Source organism: Vulpes vulpes, chromosome 7 (assembly GCF_048418805.1).
Source record: "Vulpes vulpes isolate BD-2025 chromosome 7, VulVul3, whole genome shotgun sequence".
Lineage (NCBI taxonomy): Eukaryota > Metazoa > Chordata > Mammalia > Carnivora > Canidae > Vulpes > Vulpes vulpes.
Genome location: NC_132786.1, coordinates 11,484,549 through 11,507,174, shown reverse-complemented (window position 1 = coordinate 11,507,174; position 22,626 = coordinate 11,484,549). Strand labels below are relative to the sequence as shown.

At 39.3% G+C, this 22,626-nt stretch overlaps 1 protein-coding gene across 1 annotated transcript in view; it reads right to left on the bottom strand.

The window, feature by feature from the left end:
- The window catches only part of DGKI (diacylglycerol kinase iota), a 419,283-nt gene that overhangs the window by 217,334 nt on the left and 179,323 nt on the right, over positions 1–22,626 (bottom strand). Inside the window, 3 exon segments of the mRNA XM_072762958.1 lie at positions 10,415–10,480; positions 18,487–18,543; positions 19,883–19,957. Coding sequence (XP_072619059.1) covers positions 10,415–10,480; positions 18,487–18,543; positions 19,883–19,957 — 198 coding nt within the window.

Below are 22,626 nucleotides of genomic sequence, written 5' to 3'. Positions count from 1 at the left end.
TGCACGGCCAGCAACAACCCACACATCCCCCAGCACTGAGAGAGCTGCCTGATAGACACGGCTTAGAAGAGAGGACACAGAGCCCAGGGGCCAAAGGATTAGGCATGCAGGTCCTTTCAATTCAACGTGATATAATTCGATTCAAGATGAGTCAATGTGACACAAGATGGCACCAAATAGGAAGAAATGAATTCATACGGGAAGTGTTTGCCAAGTTCCCCATCATCTCTCAGGCTACTCCTGATGGACTAGGTAAAAGAGGGATGAATAAAACTTCCCTTTGAGCCATAGCAACCATTTGTAACTGTGTGAGGAAGGAAGCTGTAGCCAAGAGCAAGTGTACTAAAGCTGGTGCAGTGTCTGCACAGGGACTCCTGCAGCCAGCCCTGGCTGCATGGCTAGGTCCTTCCAGCCTGCTCCTCACAGGCAGCAGACAGCAGGCTTTTCAACTGGTCACTTCACATCTGGATGTCTGCCCCATTTGCTAACTTGTTGCTCTTGGGATAGTCTGTTTCCCCCTGGCTTCTTCATTCCATCCTGGCACAGCCACCAGGGAAAATGCTACTTCTTACATATCAGCATCATCTCAAAATACTCAACTAACTACTTCTTTCCTCAAAGCTACATAATCAACTATTCCTACTGGCATTTAGAGCCACCCATAATCTTCCCAATTTTTAACATCAATTTGTCACCCTATTATAAACTCCCATGTTTAGAGGAATGGATTTAATTTAATTACATTTCCAACATGCTTTATTCATTTCCATGTTTTGGCCAATTTTTTCTGTTATCTTCAAACCATCATCTAGAATGCCCACCACTGTATCACCTATGGCATGTGATTTTTACTTCCACTACAAAAATCCAAGTCTTCTAAGATCACTTCAATTCACTGTGATCTCTCCTGCTAAATTGTAAGCCTTTTTTTTTGGTCCTCCCCTTAGCATTAATGAACAGCTACTCTAAGTTGCTGGTTATTGTATGTACATGAATTTGAGAGAAGCCCTTGTAATTTTTTTTTCCTTTCTTTTTAAGTAGGCTCCAAGACCAGTGCAGAGCCCAATGCACAGCTTGAACTCATGACCCTGATACCAAGACTGGAGCTGATATCAAGAGTTGGAATTTAACCGCCTGAGCCATCTAGGCACCCCATAATATTTCTTAATAGGTCTCTACAATTCACCATAGTTTTTGAAAATCATTGACATGGTATGTTTTCTAATTGAACAAGAAAGTCATTGCCACCACGTGATCCAATTAAAAATTTTATGCTATCCAGACCCTAAAAACCTAACGCAAACCACCTGAAAATACGCCCCTACCTGTATCTTCCTCCAACCCCTACAGACAGGGCAAGCATACAAGGATTCTAATTGTCAGTTGTTAAGTCTGTGACACTGACAAGTGCATGGCTGACCATCAGTATAGTAGAACCAGTGATGCAACAGCAGTAGCCAACCAGAAGTCTGAATGCTGCTGTGTCAGATGTATTGGTAAATAGTCTTAAATGCTATCGTTACACAGCCACTTTTCTATTAATTCATACAGCAGATGACTATCAAATAGAAGCTGACAGAGAGATGGAAAAACTGAGAATGGTTTTTGGACCTTCTAATAATTATTAGCCTGGTGATCTTAGACAAATCACTTAACCCTTCCGATTTCTTCCTTCACCTGAAAATGAAAATAAAAAATACAAATTTCTTCTATACCCCAAAATGGTTTTAAGTATACAATGAAGCAATTTTATCTGCGAGATCTTTACAACACAGCAGATATAAATGAAGGAATACTTTTATTGCTAAGATCTATCAACGGGAACCTCTCCCATTGCCTTGCTGATGAAGCTCTGCAGTGACTGATAGGACCAGTGACACTGTATCTGATGGTATTGAGTGTGTGTATTAGCCCACCCCTCTACTGAACATTGGCCTTCTGGCTTCAGGGAAACAGATGCAGCCCACTTAGGCTGTAGTCTCAACAGCCAGGCTGATACCAGAAACAAACAGCAAGGCCATCCACAATGAGGGCTCTGGGCACTGTGCTCATACAGAATTGTAGGTCTCTTAGAAACGAGGTCTGTGCTTTGTTTTTGGATGCTGGTCTGGAAGAGTCACAGCAGCCATGGCTTCAGGGTTATTGTCTAACATAGAGACATAAATAGAACCACATCAAAGCCTTCATGAACCAAGTTCCCACAGACCACCTGCAATGGGGAGATTTTGGCCGGGATCACAGCAAAAAGAGCCAGATTCCTAATTACCCATTTTTAAATACTGGCCCAAATCTAATATCATGGTACTGACAGATGCCCTTACTGAATTTCAGCTGACTATGATTTTTAAGGCTATTTTGTTCATCACTATCAAAGAGCAAAATAGGGATGTGAGGTCATATGCTTTGGATCTAACTGACTGCAGAATTATAAATGCCATGAACCCTGAGAGATAAGGTCATTTATTTTGGGGGGTTGAGTTTTTTAATGAAATTGAGTCCTTGGAATAAAGTTTAAACAATATTTCTTCTGAGTATCTAAAGCTTTGCTGTCTCTTTTTCTTCTGCAATCTAGGGCATATACCAAATGGCCCTCAGTTCTACAGCTTTGGCTTAAACCAGAAACGAAGAGCTTTACTTGAAACAAACAAATGATTTTACTGTTTATGTATTTTACTGAGGTTTGAATAAGGGGATCTCCTGATCACCGCCTGATTCTCTGTTTGACTTTGTTTTATCCAACAGTATTGTTGATACTGCTCTTGCCTCCAAAACTTTAAACAACAAAAACAAAATAAACCTCTACATATCCACTCCCATGTCCAAGATTCACAAAGTATTGCAAAAGGCAAACCCAAGGGAATTATAAGACTAAGTTAATATTTATCTCAAAACAGAGAACTTGAAGCATTTTTGCTCAAGTACTTTCTATAATTTTTGACAAATGTCTAGTTTTATACATTTTATATTTAATATCTAAAATCTTCATCAGATGCAAGTTCATTACTTCTAGAAAATAAAAATGAAATTCCAAAATAAACTGCTATACCACTCTTATAAACTTATCCAATGGAATACAAATACCACAGTGATTCAATACAATGAAAAAGGAAATGCTATCAATCAGAGCAGAACCTCGCTAAAGATCTCAAACTGGTTGTGCTGTTTCAGTATGAATGCTTTTAACCAGCTTAGGCTCACAAACAACCATGACATTTGAGCACCACCAGCTGAAGCTGATAAATAACTAAGACCTCTGAATGACCTCAGAGTAGGCCCACACCAACCTAATTGAAAACATGTTTTTAGCCAATGAAAAATGGTACTTGTATGACCTTTGAGTGACCCAGGCACAGACCCACACCAATCTAATCTAAACAATCTAAAACCTTTTTCCTGACTAATAAAAAAAATTACACTTGTTTTAACCAACTATCTAGAGACTCATGGACTAATTCTGCCCTGTGCAGAGTACAACCTTTAGTCTTTAACAAAACCACCATAAACCAATCCGTTTCCTACAATATACAACTTGTTGACTTTTTCCCCTCAGCAAACTATTTAGTCCAGTCTTTTTACTGGTATGTGTACTCTTGCCTGACAATGTGAATCAGTAGATACTGGGCTATTTTTATAATATGTCTTTTTCCTTGGTCCTCCAATGGTGAAAATTTAGTAGTATTGATATACATGCTCACCCTTACGGTTAGTGCAGCTTTATAATAGCCAAGATGGAAGCAGCCTAAGTGTCTACCAATGGATGGATAAAGAAGATGTACACATACACACACACACACACACAATTACTCAACCATAAGAAGGAACTCAGCCATAAAAAAGAACATGGAATATTACTCAGCCATAAAAAAATGAGAAATTGACACTGGGATAACATGGATGGACCTAGAGGGTATTATGCTAAGTGAAATAAGAGAATGACAAGTACTGTATCATTTCACTTTCTGGGGAAACAGATGAACAAAGAACAGAAAGAGCAAGGACAGGGGTGTGGGTGGGTGGATGGATGGGCAAAATAGGCAAAGGAGAGTGGAAGGTACAGGCTTCCAGTTACAGAATAAATAAGTCACAGAAATAATAAGCATAGCATAGGGAACAGAATCAATGGTTTGTAATAGCATTGTATGGTAACACATGGCAATTATGCTTGTGATCATAGGATAGCATACACACTTGTCAAATCACTATGTTGTACACCTGAAAGTAATATAACGTGTCAACTGTACTTCAAGGAAACAAAAAGTACAGAAAAAAATGGCAGCATTAATTTTCTAGTTTATGCAGCATTACGGTTTATTTACTCATAGAAAATCTAATTTACCTGAACTTCCTAAATTTCCTCTACTGATTTTACTAGGCTTATTTGTAGGAATAAAGCTAAATTTGTAGCAATAGTCAAGATTTTCAAAATGTAAACCTATGTGGTCATCTAAAATGAATTATAATAAATGATGTCTTTATAAATGGAAAGCAATGTTTTTATGACTTCTTACAGCACTGCAAATTATGAATCTAGTGACTTTATTAGAATTATCTTATATTCTTATCTATTGGGTTTAATTATAATACACTTTGCAGTATTAATTAAAGGCTCTGAAAATTTATTAATGCCCTTATTGTCGATAATATGCTCTTGCTCTAAAGTAATCACTGACTTACACACAGATTGACACTTTATTATTTTTCAATAAAACCTTCTGCGTCCTTCCATTCTAATGTTGCCAGTAATTACAATGCATTAATCAGTGCAAATCAGTCTTATTATCCTCACAGTTTCTGTTTTTGCCATTAATTTATCTGAAGGCTCTTGTCATAAACTACAGATCATAAATTGAGGAAGCACAATTTAGGGCACAGTCATCTTAGTAAAGTTAACACTGCTACCATGAACTTGTCAGGCTGTTTGAAGAGTCTAAGACTTGATTTACAGAACTTAGTCATTTCAAAGACAGATGACTTCATTGAAACAGACAGCTTAACCTAGGACCTTGCAATTAAGAAATAATTAGAATTAAGCCTATAACAATGGCTACTGATTTACATTTTAATTTACATGTCAACTATTTTTAACTGTGACATTTATATTTCATAGTTTTATGACTATCCTTATTCTAGGACAAAAATGTCTTATACAGATACTGGGAGTTATACTCAATATGGCCAAAACTGTATATAAAACATTACCTATTGGGTTTATATCTTTGTCCTAAAATACCAGGGACGTTCTTTACATGAAAGTATTTTCCTAATGATACAACCAGCTACAATTATGGTAATGATCACCCATGAAAATTAATTTCATCTGATTGTCTCATAATTGATACTTACCAATAAAACTATAACACTGATAATATTCACCAAGCAGGTTGTTTTGTTTAAAAACAACTTTTCCCAAAGATAGGATTGATGTTACTGCAGTTACCAATAAAAATGATTGCAGCTTTTCTGAGAAGCCATATAATCTATAATCTTGCTGACAGTATGACATTCCAGGAGATAATTGGCTGTACTTTTACCCTTAACTAATGGAGGAAAATGCTCTTCTGCTGGCAGAACTAACGATGCTTTCTTTCTGGGCAAACTTAGGCTATTTTGCTGTAACAGCCCCAGACAGCTGAGAAAGAGAGTTAGAAAATTTGCCAAAATTAGTTAGATTGTGTCCCTCCTGGCTTCATGAATTTATGTCAGAGTAGCATCACCATAAAATGTATGCCTTTAGAGAAAGAAAGGATTCTGCTGTCTAGAAATAGCTTTGACTTCATTTTAAGGGTTTGATAGTCCACTGATGGATTTTCTAGCTATGCCTAATAGAGCCACTATTTCTGTGAGATTTTGATTGTCTCTTCCTCTATCACAGCAATTCTGACTTTCCTGCTGTACTTAATGAGGACTATTTTTTGTTCCAGTTTTCAAACACCATCTCATGTTACATTACACTTCCTGATAGTACTTCAAATGACCTAATAACTTTTCACATCAATGTGCCCGGCCAGGGAGGTATATGGGCATTAAGAAAGAACAGGTTTCATCTCAAAAGATCTAGCTGTAGGACATAACCAGTATTTACCAGCTGGAATGGGAAAGTGCATATGGGATGGCATCCTGAGGGTTCAGAATAAAAGGGGATAGGACTTTAAGCTGGATAAAGACGTCTCTCAGTGTGGGAGCACTCCTCTACAATAGAGCATTTAACACATTACCAGGAACCCCAGAAGATGATACTAACATTCAATGGCATTCTGAAAACTTGAATAAAGAGGGTTTATTTAAATGAAGTAGAAATGCCAGGATTGCTATGATAGAGGAAGTTGTGAAAATTTCACAGAAATAGGCATGATAGAATTGTTATATTAAGTACAGCTGGAAAATCCACTACTGGACTCTGTTCTGCAAGAGGTGGCAAAGGATACTCCCCTTACAAAAGCAACAAAAGCTGGTAAGAAGGATACCATCATTGTTGAGAAGCTCTCCTCTGTAGATTAGGTCTGATGATAGGAAATGCCTTATAGAATGAGCATTCTGACAGCAACAAGGGCTATGGAATCCCAAAAAAAATAGGACCACATGGCAGCAATTAACCATTGAAGCAAGGTGGGTACAATCACAGCAAAATTGAAGTTGCAGCCAAGGGGGCTTGACCTACAAAGAGCTATCAAATGGTTAATACAGCAATAACTCCCTAGAGGCAAGATGGAGTACAGATAAAATGGGTATTGTTCAATCTAACAATCACAAGAAATCAAGAATGGAGAATCAAGAGATATGAAGACCAATGCTCCCACATGTCATAATCTTTTGCCTCATTTCTGGACATAAGGCAGTTTTCAAAGATAAAACTCACTGATTAGAGACAGCAAGTCTACCAGAGAAAAATCCTACAACATCATAGTAGGGGTCTATGGCAACATTTCCTCAGCCTCTAAAAGAGGATATAGACATTTACTTGGGTAGTCATACAATGGGGAGGCAGAAATATCCAAACATTCTGAAGACTACTGGACAAGAGTCCAAGTTGATCTGTATACCCAAGGTCCTAGGTATGAAGCAACATCTTGGTGCCCTTTTAGAGTAGGGACATACGAAGTCCAATTAAAAAAATAAAGTCCTGGGGATCCCTGGGTGGCTCAGCGGTTTAGCGCCTCTGCCTTTGGCCTGGGTGCGATCCTGTAGTTCTGGGATCAAGTCCCATATCAGGCTTCCGGCATGGAGCCTGCTTCTCCCTCCTCCTGTGTCTCTGCCTCTCTCTCTCTCTCTCTCTCTCTCTCTCTCTCTGTCTATACTAAATAAATAAACAAATCTTTAAAAAAAAAAAAAAAAAAAAAGTCCTGGGCCAGGACCAGTTCACAGAGAGTCTACTGGCCTCACAAATCCACCAGAATTAATTTTCCTGCTCCCTAATTGTGTAATTGGAGTAAACATATCTGGTATATTCAGCAGAACTCCAGTTATTGGTTTCTTGGCCTGTTATGCAAGAGCTGGCATAGGGAGGCCTCAAGCCCAAGTGAAACCATAAACCACTCTCCCTGTCATATCTAAATCAAAACCAATGTCACATTCTCAATTAGGTGATATTAAACGATTAATTTTTAAGTTATGGTAATAGTATTGTGTTTATGTTTTTAAAAATTATTACCTGTTTACATGCCACCCATACAGACTACAGGAAGCCATGGTGGTAGTCCCTAAAATATTGCCATTTAATGAGCTCCTACAAAACCAGACATTATACTGGAGATAATTCTGGACTACCACAAATTCAACCCAGTGTATCTAAAAGCAGGGATCTTCTGATCTTGAGTATATGACATATGGCCATTGATTTGGCAAATGAATTATTTTCCATCCCTTTCTGAAAAGAAAATCAAAAACTGTTTACATTCACTTGGTAGAGTTAACAGGGCTTTCAACTCCTCTGAATCCTATCCAAATGTAGTGCAAAGGGACCTGAGCCATATGAACATTCTGCAGACCACTTGGTTCACTCTATCAATGACATTGTGTCGAAATGGGTGTCAAGAAATGGCAAGTACGTTGGAGGTTTTAATAAGACAGAGGGTGGGGAAATAAATACTATGAAAAAACCCAGGATGCCTGGGTGGTTCAGTGGTTGAGTGTCTGCCTTCAGCTCAGGGTGTGATTTGGGATTTCTGGGATCAAGTCCCACATCAGGCTCTCTCCGGGGAGTCTGCTTCTCCCACAGCCTGTGTCTCTGCCTCTCTCTCTCTCTCTCTGTGTGTGTCCTCTAATCCAGAGTACAAACCAGGATCCAAAGAAAGATTATTTACCATCTGGTGAGACACACAGGTGTAAGATCATCCCATCCTATAACTCCTAGAGTCTCTGAGAAGTCATAAGCAGCTGGATTATACACAGGGGATGAATATAGTAATATATTATTGTGGGAACATTATGTGAAGAGTTAGGATCACTGACTTCCCAGCTAATAGCCATAAGCACTCCAAGACTGCTGCCTGAGAACAGAGGAAGCAAAGGAGACATGGTCACAGCATCCCAGGGTACAGGGAGTCCAGTTTCCTCATTTGGTTGACCATGCCAGTGGAAGACAAGGCCAGAAAAGGGAGCATGATGTGACACAAGGGGATACCTGAACCAAAATATAATGTTTATTGATTTTCTTTTAATCAAATTCCTCCAATTCTATTATGGCTTGAAAGTTATTGGGGGTGGTGCCAGCTACTAGGCTATCCAGTGAAGATATGTTTGCAAGGCAAAGAGCTTCTTCATCCAGATCCTTCCTACTATTCACATATCTAACCTCAAAGTTGGCTGTGCCTGAATACCTACTTGTTTCTTCTCTCGTCTTTCTTTCTTTCTTTCTTTCTTTCTTTCTTTCTTTCTTTCTTTCTTTCCTTTCTTTCTTTCTTTCTTTCTTTTCTTTCCTTCCTTCCTTCCTTCCTTCCTTCCTTCCTTCCTTCCTTTCTCTTTCTTTCTTTCTTTCTTTCTTTCTTTCTTTCTTTCTTTCTTTCTTTCTTTCTTTCTTTCCTTCTTGAAAGTTGTAGATAGTCTACAGTCTACTATGTAAGATAAAGCCCACAAGCCCCAAGGCAACCCCATAAAGAGTAGGGTAGATGGACCCAATGAAGGAAGGTCATGTAAGAGTAGAGGACTTCTACCTAACCATGTAAAAGGTCAAATAAAAACCATTCTACTCTCCCTTCCTCCTCATCTTCCTTTTACTTTCTTCCCCTTTCAACCTATTTCATGTGTCCTTTTTATAAGCTAGAAAGGAACCAACTAAAAGTCACTGTGAACTGAGGAGATAACGCCAGTTATAATGGAGGGCAATACCCTTGAAGTAAAGACAAGTAGCCTTCCAAAGAAAAACTTGGTAATTGAAGCTACAGTATGATATTTTCTTTCCAGCACTGGTCAAAACAGTAAAATTCGTGAAACTTTTTCCAATTCTCACTCACCCTCAACACTCCTACCTCAGATAGCCAGTATTTCCTTGCAGCCCTCTTTTGTCAAAAATGCTATGCTGGTCAGCTCATCCCAGTGCTTGCTCAAAAAAAGTCATGTGAATAAATAAACAAATTGGGAATTAATTGATAAAGAATATATATACTCCCAAGTTATCTTGCTTTACCAAATCAAAACTGCCCTTTACTGAACCCAGCTTACTACTGATTACCAAAAAAAAATCTTTGTAGTATGTCTTAATGTCAGTTTAACCTTCCCAAAGGGTCCTTTTACTCCTATGGCAGACCTTTCTTTGTACAATAAAAAAGGCCATAACCCAAATCTCTTGAAGTCATAACTTGTGGAACCTATGGAGTTTTATAGCATGTGGCCATGGGACCTACCCTCTCCCCCACCGTCTTTTGCCCAGTGGCCCTGTACACCAAGAGGCCTTTCACCAGTCACACAGAGAGAGTAGACATAAATAGCCACAAAGTGAAGAGGCTGTCTCTTTCCAGGAACTGGATAATGGCCTAAGAGAGCAACACATTTCTTGTTTCTGTGTTGCCTTCCTGGGTTGAGTTCTGCCCAAACACAATAATGTGTCAACAAAAGTAGTGCTACTCACTGATTTTCTGCTGAGCAAGGAATATGGCAGGCCAGGAGTCCTCAGGAGGGGGTTTTAACAAAATAGGAAGTTTTTTGTTTTGTTTTTTTTAACCATTGACCATGAAATTCACCATACAAGTGTATCCATCTCCCTTAAAACGTGCCAATACCTGTATTAAGACCCCTGCCTCTTGCAGGGAGTTCTACAACTCAAACACCTCTTAAGAAAAGGGACCTGGAGAAATAAGGCCTTTCAGAAAGGAAGAGACATACTGAGCACTGGATTCGGGTGAGAGGACTCATCTACCTCGGGTGCTTATGAAGGCCTGGGGAGCCTCCTGTGATGGCCATGAGGTGCTGGGCCCCTTACCTTACCACACTGCTTACATTTTCCCTCCTGCCGACGCCTGTGCACCCAGTGATGACGCACAAAGTTCTGTGGGAAAACAAAATTAAATGAGTATGTTTAGATTGGCAAACCTCATTATTAGTTTTTTAAATGTTAAGCATATAGATTCCCATAAACCAAAACCTAAGCCCATATCAGCACGAAACCAAATATGTGTGTGTGTATGATTGGTTTAACAATAAACATGAATCCACTTAGAAAACTGAACCTACTCCCATGCCCAGCCACCTTCCATATTTATAGAAACCATTCATTGTGTCCTCCTGCCATGTCTTCCTCATGGCCACAACATTGCGCTCTTACTCTGCTTCCTTCCTAGTAAAAGGCTATGCTGATGTGGGAAATAATGGAAATATCCTCAGAGAGGTAAGAAGATGAGGGAGATAAGATGAAGCAATAATATCCATTTTTAAAAACAAATATGTATCAGGACACCTAGGTGGCTCAGTGATTGAGCATCTGCCTTCAAGTCAGGTCGTGATCCCATGGTCCTGGGATGGAGTCCTGCATCGGGACTTCTCCCTCTGCCTGTGTCTCTGTCTGTCTCTCTGCGTCTCTCGTGAATAAATAAAATAAAAATCTTTTAAAAACTTATAAAAACAAATATGTCTTTAATGCTTTATATATGCCAGGCAGGCACTGCACCTAAAATCCATGCTAGATAGAGCTTCAAGAAACTGAGTTCTCAGAAAGAAACAGACCTCCTCATTCAGGACATACAGGATGAGAATTTTTCACTAGCTAAAGTGAAGGGAAAGAAAAGCTGAAGGAGAAAGATGACAGAGACAAGAGATGTGGCCCCATCGTGACATGATGTTTGTGCAATGACATTATGCTTAAACTATCGTTGGGTTCTAGAAACTAGATCTGCTTTAAAGTCTATTCTCATCTTTGAGAATTGGCCTTCCCAAATAGACAATCACTTCTAGGCCGGGAGTTAAGTAGCCCCATTACTATTGCTGTTAGGATATATTATAGGGGAGAAAGTTGTCTTCAGGCCCTATGGCAGAAATAAACTTACATATAACTCATCCTTCTTAGACCAATATACAGAAATTATCTCCTTTTTTTTCTTGCCCTTTTCTGAGAAAACACTTGACCTGACACTAACATGTCTATCATTGGGCTACAACCCATATTTCTCCCTTTAAAAGGCCCTTAAATGTATATTCAGTCACTCAGCAAATACTCACTAGATGTCTACTACCTGCTAGGCATCGTTTTAGGTATACAAGTATATAGGAAATTGATCCGTGTTGAGGAAAAAAAAAAAAGTTCTATCAACACATGAAAGTGAGAGTAACAAAGACACCTGTAACAGACCTAAGCATCAGTTCTACAATGCCACCTCTGTTTCTCTTTATAATGTCAAATCGATTCAAGTTATAGATCCTGAAGGAATAATGTATTTTTTTTAACTATAATAAGATATAAATAATTAGTCGAATTTTTTGTCTGGCTTTTCCCACTGAGGCAGTTTAATAAAACAGGGACACAATTCTTATATTGTTCTTAGAAAAAAGCTAATAATAATATTTTTGAATACTAACTTGTGTCAGGCACTTTTTAAAATGCTTTAAATGTAATAATGATTTCAATTTTCATGAGAATTTAAATGAGTAGAGGTGCTATTCAGTCAGTACATACCAGAAAAATCCCATGAGTCATTAAAATATTGAAACATTCCTATACTGGTTGATAAATTAGTTTAGTTCCCTGACCATCCCGTGGCTCCTCCCTAACTACCAGAGCACCCCCACCTCACCTCACCCCCTCAATATTGGAAACCATTTCTACCCTTATTATTAACAAAAATGTTAATTTTTGGCATAACAGGTCTCTGGGATTCCGTTCCAATGAGCTGTCTTTTGAAAACAAACCACATTGCCTGAGCAATGCCATTGGGTTCCCCTAGCCCCCTAGAAGACTAGGCTATGCCCAACTGATGGTGGCTCTCTGTGCAAGTTTAAATATCATACAATGTTGGGTCCCCTGCCTGGTTGTGGCTTTCAGAACAGTGGCAGCAAGTCAGGGAACCACCCAGTAATCAGTGTCCATACCACTTACAGGGAATGAAATTGCTGGACCCTGTACCTCTCTACTTCACAGGTGAGGCTGATCATTTTAGCTTTCCATCCACTCAAGTGATGAGAACTCCAGCCTACTGCCTGCTTAAGAACAGGGCTGGAGAGGACTGGGTCAGCTGCCAACAGTACTATATCTCAATTCACAACATTGTAGTGTACGTTATCAGAGGGTGTTGTTTGAATTATTATTATCATGCTCCTTTTAGAGATTGTAAAACTAAGTTATGGAGCAGTTACTTCAAATGTAAGGGTCAGAGCAAGGATTCAAACCCAGGCAGGCTGGCAACGGAGCCTATGCTCTTAACCACTATGCTGCTATGCCATTCCTCTGCTCTGAAAGCTCAGGATCAAGCACCTTCAATAAATGATATCAATGACAGTCAATAGTAGAAATATTGAATGCACAGAAGTGTCACACAATACTATAAGAGAAAAATTTACTGTAATTGCTGTTAGTTTAGCAGAAGCTGTGGGAAAATGAACAATATCATTGATGATAAGGGAAATTCTCTGCTTATGGAGATTATAAATCACCTAATGACCATCAATTTAAGGAGGGAAATGTTGGAAGAATTTGATGCAACTGCCTATGAAATCTGGGTTGAATCATGGGGTTATTTAGCTAGTGACAGCTCTAATCAAAAGATTAAACCAACAATTTCCAGAAATCAACAATTATTTAGAATTATAAGACTGACTTAATGAATCATTTCTTTTGCAACATGTGTCATTTAGTAAGCAGATTTATAATACCACGTAGTTTAATCTGTTTAGGGAATAAAAGGGAACACTTTTAAATTGTTTATTTAAATATTAACATATGACTCAGGAAGTTGTTAAATATTTTTAATATCATTCTTCCTAGAAATTGGGTCACAGATTAAGGCACAGCTAAAGTAAGTGAAACAAAAGGACTCCTTGAGAAAAAACTGAGTAACTGCCTACCATCTGCAGCTCTGATTTGACAGGTCAAGGATCCTTCTACGAATAGATCTTCTTAGGCCTAACATAAATTCTTTCTATTGCTGCTTTAACACAGTTTGGACAAACATCCAATAAATATGTGTTGAGTAGAATGGAATTCTGAACCTAACCTTTTGATGACCAAATCATATAGTTACCATATAGTTATGGATCAATTGCAGTATTAATCGGGGGAAAAGCCCAGTTTCTATGGAATCACTGCTGTTTTCTGATCCTTATTCCCAAGCAATTTCATTTTTCACCATCTTTCCTTTTGATTATTATTCACATCTCCTAAATTATGGAGCAGAAATTAGACTTGAAATCCTTACACTGAAAATGTGAGTGTTGATATACTGCTGTTAAGTTAGCAAAGCAAGGCCTAACCCCATGACATCTTTTTATTGCTTGTCAATAATCTCTGAATTATTCATACACTATCTTCAAGTACTGGGCAAAGAAATAGCTATTACTTATGGGTGTTAAAATCTGAGTGATACATTAATTCAGGGTTTATATTCAGTATTGTTAGCAGACATTCATAACATACTTGCTCACTTATTTTCAAACACTAAGTTCAATTCCTAACATTATTCATAGAAAGCTTGAAAGAATCTTGAAATTACAACCTAACCTACATAGCATATGGCTAAGAAAACTGAGGTCCAGAAAGATTTCGCCTAGAGGAGTCCAACCAACATTCATTAACAAACTTCCACGTGTCAGACATTCCACAAAGTGTAAGGTACAGCAATGAACAATCCCTGCTCTAGGTCTTTGCACTTAAGATAGGACAAAGTGGAAAAGTAGTAGAGTTATGATTTGAACTCAGGCCAAACTATTTCTAAGGTGACTGTTCTTCCATTGACATTCGGTAAATTACCTGAGGTCTCTTAATTAAGAATCTCCAGTGAGTCATAGCCTACCATGAGTTTCATCTTCAAACTGTCCTCTTAGAACAAGAGTTCTTAGGCATTGAGGGAGAAAATAACTCCTTTATCAATGCTTTCAGTCAACGGACAGTCAACAGATCACATCCTCTATGTCCTGGTACAGTGAGTTTGGGACAAATTCCATGAGTGACCTCAAATTCCATGAGTGACTTCAGGGGGACAACAAACAAGCAGAGGAGTACTACCCATAGATAATTATGACATACAAGGTGCTCCGAAGGGGCAGAACAAGGTGCTTTGATAAAGAACACTGTGTAACCTATTCGGAGGAAGTAACCTGTTCTGGAGAGGTAGGCTGGGGCAAGACTACACAGGGCTTAGTCTTGCAGAGACAACTCATGCAGAGACAACTCATGCAGAGACAAAGAGTTGGGTTATACTCTAAGTGCTATGAAAACTAGTGGAGCATTTTAAGTTAAAAAAAAATTACAGGATTGGATTTCTGTTTTAAATATCTCTCTTCAATCCCAATGGATTAAAGGGAAAAATTAAGGAATCATGAAGAAGCTATTGCCATAGTCAAAAGACATCATGACGTCTTAGTCTAGGGTACTAACAGAAATGAAATAAGTAGATGATTTGAAATATATTTTATAAATAAAATTGTTAGGGTTGGCAAATGAATTAGATGTGTGGAATACATCAGAGAAGGAATCCATGATCTCCCAGTCTTTTTGACTGAGGAGCTGGATCAATAGCCGTCTCATTTTCTGACGTGCAAAAAATTTGAAAAAAAAAAAAATTTATGGTGATGTTCATAAAGAGTTTAGTTTTAATGTGTTATGTTTGAGATGGCCATGATACATTCAAGGGACATGTCAAATGGAATTCCAAGAAGTGTGGACCGGAACTGTAAAGTTAGGAGTTGTCAGCTCAGATGTGATTTTTAAAGCCATGAAATTGGATGAGCTCTCCCAACAAGAGTGCACTGAGAGAAAATGTGGCCAAGTACCAAGCCCAGAGAATTACATAGGAATTGGGAGGAGTGAACAATGAAAGAGTGGGAAGGACACTCCAAAGAAACAAGGGGAAAAAAAACAAAAAACAAAACAAAGAAACAAGGGGAAAATTAGGAAAGAGGTCATGACAGGAGAGAAATATAAGAATGGTGGAACATTGAATAATTTGAATATATTTGAAAGAATAAATATGAAAAGAACAGAAAACATCTAATGGATTTGGTAACTGGGAGATTCTGGCAACATTGAAAAAAAGCAACTTCAGTGAATGGATAGAGTGGAAACCAGATGAGAACAGGTTAAAATGACTAGGTAGTGATATAATGAAAACAATGATATAGACAACACTTTCTGGATGTTTAGAAGTGAATGCAAAACTGAGAATCAAACAGCAGTTAAGATACAGATGGTGGTTAAGAAATATTTTTGTTTTATTTTTAAGATGGGAGATGTCAGAGCATGTTTACGGTGATGGAAATAATCTAGAGGACTGGTGGAGAATGGAAGAAATATCAAGTCCTTGTTACAAAGACAAGAGCAGGTGTTCAAAAACACTTGTGGAGGAGGGTCTGGCTTCACAGAAGACAAGTGATACCACTACTAAAAACTAAAAAAATATACCCCTTGCATTAGAAAATAGTACTTATAAACACAATCTAGAGAGAAAGAGAGAAATGAAAGGACAGGGAGCTAAACGTACACATATGGATCCTGGGTTGGAAATTCATTCACTTCATCTTAAAAACACAAAATTATTCCTTCTACTGTCCTATAGGAATTTTTCCCTTCACTAGAACTCTGAGTTCTCTTCTGGCCAATGCTATTGTGCACTTGGATGGCATTGAGGGTACCCACAAGCCTATCACTCTTCTCACACTTTCCTCACCCTATATATGGCCTGTCACCTTCCTGTCTGACATAATGGCCAAATACAGTGGGAGAAGACAAGTGAAAGGGACAACTATATTTCCCCTCTCCACAATCTCCACTCCCAAACTACCCTCCTCCCATGTTTTCTCCCAATCTTCTTGTATTTGTAACAGTAACAATAAGATCATTCTTTTTTCAGTGTCTTCTTCATTATCATTAAGATGTCATTGACCCTCTCTGTACTCACACTTCTCTGTTCCTTTTCTATACATTCATCTATTCTCATAACTTTAATTACTATCTATATGTGCTAGTGATTCACAAATGTCTTACCTCTAACCCAATCTTCATAGGCTCCAAACTCATATACCCATTCAACTTTCTACTGGGCATCTCCAACTGAGGCTCAAGGACACTGCATGCTTGAAAATTCTACATCTGAACTCATCACCTTACCTCCCCAACCCATCCTCAGATCAACTCATTTTCCAATGTTTCATTGGCTTTCCAGGCCAGAAGACTGGTTTACTCTGGGCTCCGCCATCTCCGTGTCCAGTATCCAATCAATATTACTCATAGTTCAGACCACCACTAGAGGAGCTCCTTAAATTCTCTCCATGCCTCCAATATGGCTGCTCTTGAACTGTATGGTATTCCCTCCACACTGTAGCCAGAATAATATATTTCATTTAAAATAGTTTAATGCCCCAGGGCACCTGGGTAACTCAGTTAGGGTTCTGACTCTTGATGTGGCTCAGGTCATGATCTTAGGGTTGTGAGATCAAGCCCTGCATCAGCAGGGAGTCTGCTTGGGATTCTCTCTTCCTCTCCTTCTGCCCCTCCCCCATCTCTCTCTCTCTCTCTAATAAATAAATAAAATTTAAAAAATAGTTAATGTTCCACCTAAATTACCATGATGATAAAACAAACTTGTAGCACAGTGACAAGGACTTTTGTGTCCCAGCCCCTGCCTTATCCCTCAGATTTCACGTTTCTGTTATGTTCTTTCTCATCTTTGAGCTTGGAAGCATGTGCTCTTTCTATCTAGGAGGCTGTTACCTCCTGACCACCCTCCCCCTACGCACACCTTCACTTAGATAACTCCTCTGGGTCTCAGTTTGCTTGCCACCTCTTCCCGGAAGCCCATTCTCCAGTGCCTTACCTCTCTTGCCTATTTATCAGTACACAGAGCTAGTTTGAGGAGTGCACCAGCTGGGAAGATTTCCAAGAGGCTAAATCTATATGTGGAATTGAAAATAATCTCATTGGGAATGTAAGTGAAATGGAGAAAGTATATTTTACAAAAACGACACATCGCACTTTCTCTTACGGAGAGCACCATATACAACGGTAACACTTAGGCACCTAAACAATTTTCTAAGAAGGATGGATTCTGTTCATTGCAGCCTGTTGTTTTGCCAATTGGAGAGTGCAATCTGGGGCCTGGAGCTGGGCTATCCAGGATAGCACAGGAGGGCTGAGACCCTCTACCAACCGTCTCACCTTCTCTAACTTCTCCTCATGTGCTCAGTCTCCTCGAAAAGAGCTACACAAACAAATATGACAAAAGTGCAGCTCTCCTCCTGTCCTCCCGTCTGCTTACCACCAACAGAGCAACTGCTCTTCATTATGATTTCCTCTTTAGCTGTTTGTCTTCACGACTGGGCTGTGAGGTTAAGGACTAAGCACTGAATGTGGTTCTTCCATTTACCTACCTACCTACTGACTTAACAGGTAAAAACACTGCAGTTCAGAAAGATTAGGTACGATGTCTCAAATCACACAGCATCTAGACTGGTATAGAAATCAACCTGGCTCCAGTGTTCGTGGGAATACTCAATAACCATGCAGCCCCCTGAAGAGCTTCTACCCCCCTCAAAATTGAAAAATGAAATTAAAATGGACCAGAAGACAATAGAATGCTATTTATTTCTTACCTCTTCAAGTTTACCACTGCCTCTCCACCTGCTCATGAAAACCTTAGTTCCCCAATGCATTTCATGAGAATAATAAAAGGCAATATACACATGCTGAAGAGACTGGGAGATTCTACTGATGGTATTTATTGATGTATTAACGAGAAACCCATGTGGAATGGAGGGAGCTAGACTTTGGTATTTAATCACTGGTGAATATCTATCAGTCCAGTAAGTCAATGGGAAATAAAGGTGGTATTTAAAGTCAAGCTCTGAAACACTCACTTCTCTTGGTGATCTTGAGCCCCCTTCTCGAAATGTTGGCTTACATCTGAAATTAATCTGTCATTTAAAAAGAAAAGTGTATTACATTAGGGATACGCATCAGACTAGATTGACTTACCTGAACAAATCAACAGCGACACATATTGAGACTACAAAAGCCCCAAAGAATAAGGAACACAGTTTAACACTTGAAATCATCACCTTACATAATCTATACAGATCCCAGGTGATCCTCTATCTCTAAACCACGTCTCTTTATTCTCATTGATGAAATCAACATATCTTTAAACAATAGTCCCCTTACACTATAAATGTGAGAAAAAGATAAAAAGTAAAGAAAATATCTAAGGCAGCTGAAATCACCCAGTTATGTTTCGGATTTTAAAAGTAGGACAACATAAACTTGAGAAATATTTAATATGATGATGATGATTCACACACAGAAATTTTTCTTCAAGTCTTCAGTACTGCTTTTTTTTTTTAGATAGGCAGGTCTCCTGGTAACATGTGCATCTTCTTTAGTTACTTGATAAGGTGAAAGGAGTATAGAAATGAAAGAGGACATAAGTAAATGGGGTTGGAACAGCACGAAGAAAAAAATATGTATATGTATACATATATGTATAAATGTTAGTAGTCCTCCCTACAAAATAGCAGCTAGCAATAATCGGTAACATGTTCATGAAAATAATGAATGTTGCAGGGGATGAAAATATTTCAACACGTTCACACATGGCAGCTCAAGAACATATAACACAGACACTCACAGGTGGAAAGAGAGGAGAGCAAGAGGCCAACAGACTACTCACAGCTGGAACCTCCCCTTTCCTGCAAATACCCAAATGGACCGCAGAATCTACTTCTTCCAGAGGCAAGACACCAGGGAGATGTTACTTCCATCCCACCCACACATTCATGCTGCCCCCCAAGAAAGGACAGAGAGCTGGCTTCTGGCCGGGCTCTCTTCCTTGTAGCTACTTTAAGAAGAAGAAATTCACAAAGGTCAGACGAATCTAAACAATGATTTTTAAAGAGCTTATAGATATTTTTTCTTTAAGAAAAAAAATATTCTATGGGTGGAAAATTCTATGGGTGAATAACAATTTTGTCACTGTAAAAAAAAAAAATTGTGTGTACCAGGCTTTTCTCTCTAACCTCACCATTCCTCCTCCCAAGAAGCAACATAAAATGATATCGAATTTTCCTTCAGCAAACAATACGGCGAATTAACCTTAAGCACTGCTTTTCCATTACTAATCTGGTAACAATGTTGGTATTTCAGGTTTTTTAAAAAGGGCATTGTTTTGAAAAAGTTGGCAATAGGAACTGACACCTGGTCTTAGAAGCCCAAACACTTGCAATGTAGCCCACGCTGCAGCAGGTGGTGCTGTCTCACCTTCTCTAGCTGTTCAATGCAGGCAGCGTGGACGACGATTTTACAGACCGCACACTTCCTCCTCAGGGCCGATTTCTACAACATTCAATTCAAAATACAAGAAGAAACATTAACAGTCTGTTCTGAAAAGTCCCTTGGCATTAAAGAGAATATACATAAAGAAGACAAACAAGCAAATTTAAAACATCATCTGAAACATTTGATAATATGGCAAGCTTCAATCCCTCAACCCACCTCCTACCTCCATATCTCGATGACTTGGGGTGGGGGGCTAGATTTTCTCTCCAAAATGTAATACTTATGATAGCTGCTATATATTGAGCATATAATATGGACCAGGCTCTTTCTTCTGTCATTTCTAAGTTTTATAACCGAACAACAGAAGCATTAGTATCCTCCTCTTTTGTAAGTTTCTTTTTTTTCCTTAGTAGGTTTCTTTTTGTTTGTTGTTGTCTTTTTATATTTTTACTCTGCTAGTTAAGCAGCACGACTAACATGCAGAATTAAATCTAAATTCAAAACAGGCATTCTTTAGTGACTGCCAGGAATCGACATTTCAAGGGGTCAATCACTTTAGGCTTCTATCCCAGGCACAAAATCTCTACTAAGCTACTTGGGTCTTTACCCAAATCTTCAGCTAAGTAATAAGAGCAGCCTAACACTTACACCTGGTAATACCAATAGGCAGTAATAACAGGAGCAGGAACAACTAAGACAAATGTAGTTCTCACTGTCACTCAGGCACTCAGAAGCACTTCACGAATAGTAACTCAGTTAACCTTCAACAACCCTAAGAAATAGGTAGTATTTTTTTTAGGATTATTTTTTTATTTATTCATGAGAGACACAGAGAGAGAGGCAGAGACACAGGCAGAGAGAGAAGCAGGCTCCCTACAGGGACTCTGATGTGGGACTTGATCCCAGGATTCTGGGATCATGACCTGAGCCAAAGGCAGATGCTTAACCACGGAGACACCCAGGTACCCCAACGGGTAGTATTTTTACTCCCATTTCATAGATGAGAAAGCTACAGCATAATAAGTGATGCACGTGAGGTTTCATAATTAGGATACTGCAGAGCCAGGGAGTCTGGCTCCGAGCTCATGCTTGTCCGCATTATACAGTTTGGCCTGACAGACAGTATAGTTTCAATGCACAATAAGAATACTTTTGAGGTGTATTTTTCCTCTAACAATAAAGAAAAAAATGAGCAGCGGGGTGAGAGAGGAACAGGTGGTATCTCAATACTCCAATGTCATGTAAAATCCAAGCTGGGAATGTTCAGGCCTCTCTACAAAGCACAGGCTAGAAGGTAGGTCTGCATGAATAACTGGAGTTTGAGCACTGAAAGCAGCTTAATATAACAAAGCTAATCTGTGAAACAGTGAATCAAAGCATCCAAGTGTGAAAGGCCTGAGTCCTTATTCTCAGGAAAGGTGCTAGTATAGATTACTGGCAAACTGCTCTCTTTTGATGTGTGGTTTCCCCTACTGAGATATAATTTTTGAGCCAAAAATTGAGGTATTGCTGCTACTGAAGAAAATTAGAAGGACTGCAAGCCACCCTCTCGGAAGGGGCAGGATCAGGAATGCAAGCAACTCCAGCCTGCTCTGTTTCAGATAGTTCCATGCGTTCAACATGGGGTTTGCATGGTGCTTTGTGCCTTCCACAGGCACCCAGAACCCTGCAGCATCTCAACTTGCAGTCTAGACACCCACTGACTGAGGTTTAGTTACCTGCTTGTAGATGGCTCTCCTCTGCCTGAGGAAAGAACATGGTCTGGAACATTAAGTTTGACAATCAATTGATTTTGCAAAGAACAAAGGATAAGGGAAACCCAAGCGTCTAGCTACACGACTGGAAAATCTCAGCTCTATTACTGAAAAGACAGGAGAGGGAGGAGGACGAGGGGGGTGGGAAGGGGAGCACAAACAGTGGTAGTAGTAGAAGCAGCAGCAGCACTCGAAGCAACAATAGGATTCTAGTTTGCAGAATGCCCATGAGCAAATTCACGTTTTTCTCCCCTCTCCTTCAGATCTTCAGGTACAGATCACTGATGCAGCACCACCTGCAGAGAATGCATGGGGCAACTGAGTCATATAGCCAATCAGAGTTGTAGTGAGGCTATGGAAACTGGAATTGATTCCAGCCTACTCATCATCCACAAAACCCCTGGTAGATTACACTGCAGACAAACACAGCAACTCTCCTCACAGTAGGCACCACTGATGGGTTATGATTTTTAAGCACACTGGACAAGCCTCCCTCCTTATCAGTAATTCTTGCTTCAGTCTGGCTTTGCACCTGTAGAGCTCCAGGGACTCTGGGAGGCTCCTAAGAGGTCACTGAGGATTGTAGGAAGAGCACCAAGCAGGCACAGGGACCCAAGAACACTGGGTAAAACCAGAATATCTCTTCCTTTCCTTGTTTTCCGTACCAGGATTCTAAATCAGAATCTCTTTTGAGGGGTACCTGGGTGGCTCAGTTAAGCATCTGCCTTCAGCTCAGGTCACAATCTCAGAGTCCTGGGATCAATCCCTGCATCAGGCTCCGTGCTCAGTGGGAAGACTGCTTCTCCCTCTCCCTCTGCCTGCCCTCCCACTGCTTGTGTTGTCTCTCTCTCTCTATGTCAAATAAAATCTAAAAAAAAAAAAAAAAGGAAAAAGAAAGAAAGAAAGAAAGAAAGAAAGAAAGAAAGAAAGAAAGAAAGAAAGAAAGAAGAAAGAAAGAAAGAAACAAACCAG